The sequence below is a fragment of the Glarea lozoyensis genome (genome assembly GCF_000409485.1).
Source record: "Glarea lozoyensis ATCC 20868 chromosome Unknown GLAREA13, whole genome shotgun sequence".
Classification (NCBI taxonomy): Eukaryota; Fungi; Ascomycota; class Leotiomycetes; order Helotiales; family Helotiaceae; genus Glarea; species Glarea lozoyensis.
In genome coordinates, this window is record NW_007360987.1 from 317,190 (window position 1) to 327,677 (window position 10,488).

At 46.6% G+C, this 10,488-nt stretch overlaps 4 protein-coding genes across 4 annotated transcripts; 2 read left to right on the top strand and 2 right to left on the bottom strand.

Moving 5' to 3' along the window:
• Positions 1–1,341: 1,341 nt before the first annotated feature.
• Positions 1,342–3,205, bottom strand: GLAREA_10056 (CCCH zinc finger; the record flags this gene model as incomplete). The annotated part of the gene is made up of 3 exons (XM_008080106.1): positions 1,342–2,850; positions 2,897–3,015; positions 3,064–3,205. The coding sequence occupies 3 exons, from the start codon at positions 3,203–3,205 to the stop codon at positions 1,342–1,344; spliced, it is 1,770 nt and encodes a 589-aa protein (XP_008078297.1).
• Positions 3,206–6,953: 3,748 nt separating this feature from the next.
• On the bottom strand, positions 6,954–7,549 carry GLAREA_10057 (FAD-dependent thiol oxidase; the record flags this gene model as incomplete). Its single annotated transcript, XM_008080107.1, has 2 exons — positions 6,954–7,407; positions 7,455–7,549. The coding sequence occupies 2 exons, from the start codon at positions 7,547–7,549 to the stop codon at positions 6,954–6,956; spliced, it is 549 nt and encodes a 182-aa protein (XP_008078298.1).
• Positions 7,550–7,703: 154 nt separating this feature from the next.
• Positions 7,704–8,601, top strand: GLAREA_10058 (HemD-like protein; the record flags this gene model as incomplete). The annotated part of the gene is made up of 2 exons (XM_008080108.1): positions 7,704–7,962; positions 8,012–8,601. The coding sequence occupies 2 exons, from the start codon at positions 7,704–7,706 to the stop codon at positions 8,599–8,601; spliced, it is 849 nt and encodes a 282-aa protein (XP_008078299.1).
• Positions 8,602–9,014: 413 nt separating this feature from the next.
• Positions 9,015–9,296, top strand: GLAREA_10059 (uncharacterized protein; the record flags this gene model as incomplete). The annotated part of the gene is made up of 1 exon (XM_008080109.1): positions 9,015–9,296. One exon carries the CDS (start codon positions 9,015–9,017, stop codon positions 9,294–9,296), a length of 282 nt encoding a protein of 93 aa, XP_008078300.1.
• Positions 9,297–10,488: the final 1,192 nt, after the last annotated feature.

The window sequence follows — 10,488 nt, forward strand, 5'->3', positions numbered from 1 at the left end:
GCCAATCCCGAAACCACAAGTTCTATACCTAAACATCTAATCTCTCGACACTGATAAACTGATCTCACTCCTCTTCAGTACCATCCATCCTCCCCCCCCCACGTAACCCAAAACGGGCATCCATGTATAGATATATCACGAAAGAATGCATGACACAAGATTCCTATAACATAAACACATATACCTTACTAACTCACCAGGACTCAGAAGAAACGAAAAAGACGTACTGCCGTAGCTTAGGTATTAGGTGGGAGTATGAAACGCCAGGATGTATGGATTAATATTCTCATATTTGTGCTAGGTTTATATTAACTCAATGTTATTTTGGTTTTGTAGTTGTGATCCCGTACGAAGATATTACTCTGATTATTTATTTGACAAATTGCAGATTGTAAAGGTGTAATTGGTTGATACAATCGCTTCACCTTCGGGATTCACGTCCTCCCCTCATACACTTCACCCAGATTACCATCACACACCAAAAAATAAAACAATTAAGATATAATAGAACACCCATCTCATTTATTCAATTCATCTACCCTAAACCCATGCATCCCACATCATCCCATCCCAACCACTCTGCCCATCCCCAGCCTTCCACACACAAAAAGCCGCCGCATACCAACCAACCCTCACACTCTAACAACGACAGCCCCCTCCCCTAACCAACCTCAACTCATCGATACCATCCAACACTCCCTCCCTAAATGCAAACCCCAGGCCATCCCATCCCAAAAAGAAAGAAAAAGAAAAAAACACCTCAAACTCCCATTCCCACACCCAAAAAAAACATCTTCCCCCATCCAAAACTCCATGAAAAAAAAAAGAACCAATCTGATCTGAATCTCTCTTATCTGAAGAAAAAAAAAATTGCAAAAAGCAAAAAAGAGCGGATGCGTTGCGTTATACGTGGTATGGGGTATATCGTTTTCTTTTTTCAAAGTTATTCATCGCGCATATGTCGACGTGATTATGTGGTTTGGTTCCTCTTCTGTTTTCGTATGCCTATATTACAAATGAAGATGATGATTTATCGTCATACTATTTTGATTTTAGATTTGTGATTCATGGTGTGGATAGATATGTTTTGTGGTTGGTGATGTAGATGGATTTTCTCTTGGAAAATGTGTGAATGTTGGGGGAGTTGAGGAGAGCCGGTCGTGATTGACGGCGCAACTTCTGTAGAATTGCATCTGTTGGTCTTGTCGGTACATTTGGCGTCTCTGTATTGTATTCGCTGGCACCTGGTTGATATTGATGCTAGCCACGAGAGCTGACATTGGTTATAGCCCGCGGCAGAGCGCGACGTCCTGTAACTTGTTGTGCTCGATTCGTGAATACTCATCGTAACGCAGGCAGACCCTCATAACCGCTCGGTGTCCCATTTCCATTTCGTGGTTTCGAGATAGCGCCAAGGTTCGGACTTCTAGTACTATTTGCATACGACCAACCATAGCTATTTCTCTTTTCACCCTTTCTCTCATCATGATCTCCCATCTCTTCCATGTCAAACACGCCTAGATTATCATCTCTCTCTTCGTCAATTCTGCCAACGTTACCAATACTACCAGAACTGATCGTTCGGTCGATTGCCATTGCAGGTCTTGAGGTCGACCCCACTGGGTTGCTGGCTGTTCGAGAAGTTTGAGATTCGCTGGATTCGGTTCTGTTGTTTAGACGTGTTCGCTGAAGTTGCTGAGATAAAATTGACATGGAACTATGACGTGGTGGGGAGGCAAGATATGGTGACGAGTCGCCTGAAACCAGCGGTCTTGCAGCAGGTCGAGAGCCGGGGCTAGCGCTTGGATGCAGAGATGAGTTGCGAAGTGGTGATCCAACATGTCCAAATGCAGATGCTCTCGAAGCAGCAGCACGTTCTTCCTCTTCTTTTTGTCTCTGAAACAAAGGTCCCCATCTTGAAGGACTTGCATTTGATGGAGATCCGAATTTTGAAATCTCACCATTTGGAGTTCCTGAACCACTGTAAATTGGTCGTCCTTCCTCATCAGCCGCTGCACGAGATCCTCTTCTAGCCTTTTCCTGAGGCGTCATAAGATCTCGTAACGTCTCTGGAAGATAATCCTCTTCATGTGCAAATCCTGAATCCCAATCCAGATCAACTGCCTTTGGTAAGCTCGATGACATGATTTTTGATTTTGTCATTCTCTGAGAGTGCATTGGTCGTTTGCCAAATAACTGTTCGTCGGAGTGTTGTGGTGGGGACGAAGCAACACCATTAAATCTATCTCTCGTATCATTTCCAAATGCCGAACTATGTAAATTCTTCAATGCCTCTGAAGTTCTTCCATCCTTGGCGGCTCCTACTGATCCAGGTGGCGAATCGAAACCAAACTTAGAAGGTACTGAAGAAGCCATTGGTCCATATCTGGCGATATGAGAAACCCCATTGCTATCAAACGACGCCGGAAGAGGAGCATCCAGAACACTCAGACCCTTTGGACCAACTGGAGATAGACCAAGTCCAAACCTATCCATGTGATCATCGCGTGGTGAACCGTAATTCGAGGTGGTATGTGAAGCATAGCTCGTATCAATCGTAGGTACAGCAATGTCTATACTCGTCTGCCGAGGTAATGTAGGATATCCGTCATCCTGATTCGCGAATGGTGAATATTGACCGCCATATGGCGATTGCGGTGTGGCGCTAGCTCGAATGAAGCCGTTTGTCAAGGCCGAGCCAGAAGTCTGAGAGTGATATAAATCTGTATTTAATCTTCCGCCAATATTCAATTGTCCAGCTGTCATCGGTCCGCCCGGCTTGTAATTGACTCGACGTCCATCAGGAAGGACATGTACGTTTGCGCATTTGGGACCGAATTTGCAATTGCCCTAGACTCGTCAGCTGCATACCTTAAAACCCAACCATAGAAATCACCTTTGCAAAGTATTTGCACACGTTTTCTGTTGTACTCGCCAAGTCATGACTGAATGGACAGGCAGACCCAGCCTGACATGCGCCTTGCCGAAAGAACTTGCATGGAACATGAGAGGTATCTGCGATGGTCAGCAGAGATTAGAATTATCCCAGACAACTCGACTGACTTTGTCGTCCTGGTGGACTTCTTGGACCATCAAATCTACCCATGCCTCCAACTGGTGGGGGTCCACCGCTGTTACCGTTCGCCGCGGTTGGCGGTGGAATATTCAAAGAGCCGGAGCTCATATGTCTGTACTCGGAAGGCATTGCAGTTCCGCCTTGACTGAGCATAAACCGGGAAAGGTTTCGCGATTGATTTCGTTCGAAGCTGGAGATGTCGAGTCCTGCAAATGTCGAGTCCTGTCGATATCGCGACCCCGCCTCGAAGTGGGGGATTGTCGCGTGGGAGGTCGAGGTTGTAACAAGCTCGAGATGGTGTTTTGTTGTAAGATGTTAGGAGGGCAAGATGTAACGAGATTGATTCGTGTCGTATATATCGCTTTTCGGTGGTGGTGAATAAATTATCTCGAGTCCCGTGTCTGGTCTGTCTGAATGTGAATCTAAGAAGGCGGAGCTTCTCGCTTTGAGGCTTCCGTCGCTTCAGTCACCGCCGAGTCTTGCCTTTTCCGCGCTAGCGACCAGGTCTGTGGGTGAAATCTGCAGATGTCGAGCAGCTACCGAATCCACAAACACGTCAGAATCGCAACAACAATGATATCCACCTCGATCGTCTGGGATTTGGACGTCTTTGGAAAAGTGGTGCGCGACGACGACAAGTATATCTTCAATTCAAGGAGGCTGTGGTTCCGCCAAAGATTCGCTGGCTCGTGAAAAGCTGATCCTACCCAACAGGGTGCAGAGGATTTTGCCGGTCCAGATCCCCATACACTATGGCGCAACCCTTACCAATAGCAGGAGCAGATACGACCGTGGACCTAAGCTTTATGCTAGCCAATACCGAATTCTTCGACGATTTCAATTGAGTGCGTCTTTTCGGCCTATGGAAATGGAGATGCGCTTCCGGCGGTTACAGCAATTCGTTCGAGACAGCGATGTTGAGTCCTAGAATCAAACGAAGCGGATGAGGAGCTCGAAAAATAATGTCGAGTCGATATCAATAATCCCATGCAAGCCTACATGGATAGCAGGATGAGGAGTGAGGACGGTCTCGTGATGGCTTCTTGACGAATCATACGCATTACAAAGCCTACGAATCACAACATGCAGACTTGGCAGATGAATGAGATTTCCATAGGATATGGGATTTGCTTTCTTATGAACTCCGACACCTTCGACAATACACTACCACTAGTGTATACATACGAGATCAAGGAGTAAGCATGACATAACGCAATGGTCACGCACAACTGAATTCGATTCGGTGTGATGGGGATTTCTGGAAAGGTTGGTTCGGGGAGCCCTTCCGTATTTCTAGAGGGTGTCCTGTTCTGGATGTCTCAAAGCCAGGTCCGGACACGGCCAAATCTACCGATAATGACTTTGCCATTTTCAAACGCCGATACCTAGATTCGACATTTCGACTGGATACGGGCGAGAACCGTCGGATCACGCCGAATGTTCCCAATGTCCAAATGGCTTACGTCTCGACAAACGCGGTTGCTTTAAATATCCCGATTCACGTACTTGAATCTACCGGCCAAGGATTCAATCCACCGCTTTAACCTTAAATCTATACATCATAGATCCTTGATGGTTTAGTCAACACTACACCTACCCTAAGTCTTTAACACAAAACCAAAACCAAGACTACTTTACAATTCGATCACCTGTCACCAAACCATTTCGATGACTCCAACATGTGAATCTCAGAATTCCATATCCAATGTCTCAATACCACCTCACACCTGGGGCTCAAGCAAACACAGCACAGCCTTAGCCTTACCAACGCCACAAACATGAAATCCGCGTAAGCCACCACGACTACCAACGAGATGGTCATACGCTCATCCTTACTCACAGGAACCAGGCTTTGGAGCTGTCACATGGTGTTGGCCAATAGTTGGGCGTGTCTCAGGTGGTGTTGCACGAGGTCGTTTGGTGGGGTTGGGGTGGTTCGGAGAATAAGGTTGAGGGGTGGGTGATATATGAAGGTGAATAATATACGAAGGTATTGAGGGTGTGGTAGGTGAATTTATTCTTGTAATATACGTTGGCGCTGTGGGCGTGGTAGGTGAATTTCTTTGGTTCGTCTGTCGTTTCTTTATTGGATTTCTGTTGTACGTTCCTGATTAGTACCTTCATTATTTCTTGCAACTTCTATTTTAGACTGGTATGTCACTTTACTAGGTTTCTGCTCAGTCTCTTTACAAGCCATCGTCTATACGCCGCGTTACAGCTCTCATCCTTATACTAGGGTGCAAAGAAGCCGCAACACACTTCTCAGACAACCGTTTTGTTCCCATCTGGGGTTCTGCTCGTAATAAATTTGGATTGTGGGACCATCAGTCGCCTGTAACTTCTAGGCTTTAGTTCCTTGTCGGGGGGATCGTGCTAGAATGACATAATTGGAGAAGGAAGCACTTCATCAATTTTGCCTGCTTTGTGCGATATTCTTAGCATATTGGATTGCTAGAGGCGTGGTTTGGCATCTAGGTATAAATCTATTATGCTGCAATACGAGAAAATCTTTTGATAAACTTTGATTGGTTTTATTTGTCCAGTGTTCCAGCCTTCCAGATCTCAAGGCGGGTTTTGGCAACGCCATTTCATTTAGCTTGTAATCTTTGTATTTCTCTAAGTGATCGTGTGCTTGACAGAATTACTGCTTGCTACAAAAGCGAGCTAGACTGCAAATCCGACTAACCATTCTCAATCCTCTCTTGTAATGGACGGAAATCAATCCAGCATGTGTGAGGAAATTTGTAAAAAGGAAAGTAGATCTTTGAACACCATAATTAGGAAAATATGAGGCCTTGCATTTTTTAGTGTAATGAGTCGTGAGCTGTAAATTACTCTACTCAAGGTGGTTTTGGAGGTGTTTGTGTACTTTTGAAACGTTGAAATGTTAAACTCCATGAAGCCACCATTCAGACGAATCTCATCCCCCAGAGCTCTTCTTATAGTGACAATTAACACTGTAGACAATCAGAAGGCACAAAAGGTGTGACGCTTCTTTTTATAATTAAGTGATTATTGATTATAATGCAAGTTGAAGTGTGTATGCATAGCTATATTTACACCACAATTCGAGTCAAGGCTTTTCTTTGTACCTAAAAAGTGAGCTGAGATAATTTCTAAACCCCGTCTATATCCCCATTATCCTAACATTCTGACCTGTGCGTTTATGTGATAAGTATAACTTCCAACTTCTCTATCACAATTTCTACGCCAAATACTCTGCCACCAGTGGTACATTCTCTGTTGCCAACTTAGCAATATTTTCAACGGCATGTCATTGCGGGGTAGCTGGATCGTACGGAGGAGGATGAAAAAAGTGACGTAAGTAATGAAATACCCCTAGGGGGGCTCTTAGTAGAGTATATATAGAGTAAATGCCGTCCCTATTTCTTTTACATAGGTAGTAATACGTCTAAATTGAGCAGAGCTTGATCGTACACCTTTCATGCCCCTGTATGCCCAGAGAGACTTACCAATGCTCCCATAATATAGATATATACAACCACCAACCCATTTTCACGCCTCCATTAGTCCCTCTTTCGGCGACACCTGCGCCGACCGCTCCAGTTTTTTCCATTTCAATCAATTTGTAGCTAGAACGTCCACTGGGAAAAAGATGAGAACGTAGGTCGAGAGTAACCAAATACTTCTAGTGAAAGCTCTGGGTACCATTTGAATTGAGTAGACTTCTCCCACCCTTTCCTTACACGAGTTGTCGTACACTCAAACCGAGCAGAGATTTTCCATACCCCTCTATGCCGTAAACTCCAAACCATGCACCTATCTCATAATACACATACAACCCCGCTTGATCCCATCCAATGCTCCCACCATATACACATACACCCCTTCCGCCCTCCCTCTTTTCCCACACCCTCTAATCACATCTCCCATCCCTCCACCCAGTCCTCCACCTCTCTTCCCACCTACTACAATCAAACTCCCGCTTCCCCAACTTCCGATTAACCTCATTGTGCGCCTCGCACATCCACTCCCCAAACGCCTGGCGACTCTCCGTCCTCACCCTGTTCCTGGCCATGAAATCCTGGAAGTCCTCCGCGCAGACCCAGCACGGATACAACTTCCCGAAAAGCGACATGAAGGTTTTCGCGTCGGACTGTTGGGTGGGCGAGGGGGCGACCGGGTAGGTGGCGGTGATGGAGTGGAGGAGTGTCCAGGAGGAACGACCGAGGAGTTCGACGTCGGGGGGGCAGTCGTCGGTGGAGGGGGTGGAAGAGGGGGATTTGGTGGGGAAGGAGGAGGAGGAGGGGAGGTGCGAGATGGATTTCGTGCCGCTGCGGAATTGGGAGAGGGTGTTGCATGTTCGACAACTATTCATGTTAGATACGCTTGCGATTTGGACGAGGGCAGCACATACGGTTTCCCATCTTTATCCAATATCACCCCTTTTGCATTTTTCTTCGGCGGTACAGACGCCGCTGTTTTCGTTTCTTCCCGCGTATCATCTGCCATGTTCTATATCCAACCAAATGCTCTTGTTGTGTCTAGAAAAATCCTAGGAATCTGTCGACCAGGCTTTGTAATCCCCCAAAACTAAATGATGCCCCACTTAAACCCCCAATACCCCAGCCCAGCCGTAGCCTTGCATCCCTCGCACGTCACAACCATGACCACCCCAATCCTCCTCCTAAAGACAAAATCCAAACCCCACGATGGCTACGCCGAACTCTTCGCCCAATCCGGGAAATACGAGCCGATCTTCGTGCCGGTGCTCGAGCATAAATTCTTGGATGCGGGACTGAATGTGGTGAGGGGCTTGTTGAGGGAGGGAGGGATAGGTAGAGGGGAGGATGCGAGGTATGGGGGTATGATCTTTACGAGTCAGAGGGCTGTGGAGGCTTTTACGGGGGTTGTTGGGGAAATTGGTGAGTCTTAAATGGCGGAAAGAGAGAGGGATTGGGCTGATGGGGGTAGGTTTGGTGGGGGAGATACTGGGTGATGTACCGATATATACGGTCGGTCCTGCGACGTCGCGGGCGCTGCGGTCGATTCCGAACACCAAGCTTAATATATTTGGAGAAGAGGCGGGGAATGGTGAGGTTTTGGCGGGGTATATATTGGATCATTACGCGCAATGGTATCAACACCGGACTGTAAAACCACCGTTATTGTTTCTAGTCGGAGAGACAAGACGGGATATCATTCCCAAGACGTTGATGAATCCGTCGTTACCACCCGAGAGAAGGATTCAAGTCGATGAGCTAGAAGTGTATGGGACGGGCGTGATGGAGAGTTTTGAGGATGATTTCAGGGAGGTGCTTGCACGGACGGGGGAGGGGAGATGGGTGGTGGTTTTTTCACCGACAGGGTGTGAGGTTTTGTTGAGGCTTCTGAAAGAAAAGAGAGAGGAGGGGACGAGGATTATTACGATAGGACCTACGACGAGGGATTTTTTGAGGGATGAATTTGGGTTTGAGCCGGATGTTTGTGCGGGGAGACCGAGTCCTGAGGGGTTGATGGAGGGGATCGAGGGGTTTGAGGGTGGTGAGGGGAGGGGAAGGTGAGTTACGATGATGACTTTGAGAATTGATTGTGAGGTGATTGTGATCCTATTGTCTCGACGATTCAGAATGAAGATGAAAATCACATCGCAACTTCGACGTATTCACGAGGGAGAAAGCGGTGTACTTAAATCTTCCACAATACCAACACCACGACTCCAACAATACAAAGCTCACAATACGCGAATATTGTGGGAAAACATCAAAACCGCTCGAAGTAACTACTTCTGCCAGCATACTCTCTCAGTCGCGACAGAATCGCATCACAAGCACTTCTCATCGTCGACCACTAAAACCATCTGTACCAACATACTCCTTATGAGCGACAGAAACGCACCATAAACCACGTCCTCCTGGTCACTTCTTTAACTGGCGACAGCACTACTCCGAAAGTAATACAGTCAACAGCATTCAAAATGCCACAACACACCATCCAAATCATCCTCCTCATCGCCCTCCAAAGCGCGCTAATATCCTGCTTCCCTACAAACTTTAATATCATCTCCCACAACGACCCCACCACCCTCCAACTCGCATCCAGAGAAGTCATCACGCCCGAAACACCGAATCACATCAGTGTCCCGTTTATTATCGCTGCTGCGCTGGTCATTATAGCGGCGTTAGCTGTTCTTGGTATTGCGTTCCTATGTGTGAGGGCGAGGGTTCTGAAGGGGCTTGAGAGGAAGGGTGTGCGATAAGGGGTTGATGGGAGTGGTATAGAAGGAGAAGTGGACGAAGAGGAGTGTTTGGTCTGGATGGGCATAGGGAAGACGGGTAGGAAGATTGGATGGGGAGGAGGGGTTTGCAGGATTGATGTGTAGTGGAATGATCTGAGTCGCAGTATGGGTATGCACGGGTATGAATTGTTGTAGGAAGCCAAGATCTTCAACAAATAAAGGGAATAATTTAGGGGAGCTGTGGTGGTGTATTAATACCTTGTACCACTCAGTCGCCATCTTTCAACGTGTACATCAAAAGCGTACGTACAAGATCAAGACGCAAAATTCGAAATTCGAAATCCGAATGCCAACTCGAGTCCCTGCCAAACTATTTCAAGTTCCGAGCTTCAATGGCCTTCATATTTCACAACACTCTCATTTATCTCCAAACACTCCTCATAACCCTCACCACCGCCTCCTCATCCACAACCGTCCACCCAACCTTCTCCCCTCTTCAACCCAGGAAGTGTTCCATCCCAAAACCCCTACTCGACGCCAAACTCGTTGGCATAATTCTCCGATCAACATCCGTCATGATTCTCGTGCTACGTTCCTCCCTCTGGTTCAAAGATCTCGATCCGGGTCGTTGGAAGATCTGCGGGGTAAGAGAGGACTTCAAACTGGGGAATATAAGCAGGAGCGGGGAAGGGTTGGTATTTAGGTGTTAAATTGTTGAGGTTGATTCTTGACTCCGCTAAATCTAACTCGCCTGTTTGATCATTCACAATCGTCACAATGATTTTTTGAAGACTCGAATTGTTGATTGCACTTTGATTAAAGTTACGTATTGTAGTGATTTACGTAAGGAGAATTCATGGAAATTCAATGCTGTTATCGAGCGTGTCAAGCAATAGGTCGAACTGAGACATTGCGTATATAGTAAGCTTTGTAGGTCCGTATATCTAGTCAGTGAAACCTGGTATCTACCGTGGCTATAGATATAGTATGTAATCCGATCACCTAACTATACAAGCCTACCGTCAATTCTTCCTTGGTATTCCGTTATTTTTCCTTGTTATTCAAGCGTTATTATGTATATCATCTAATGATTGGGGATCCTCAAGATGATAATTCAAATTCAGTAGAACCCTTAATGGTATGACGCGAGACTAGAACAATAACGTATAGAGGTTCGAGGGGGCCGGGGGGGGGGGNGGGGGGGGGGGTGGGG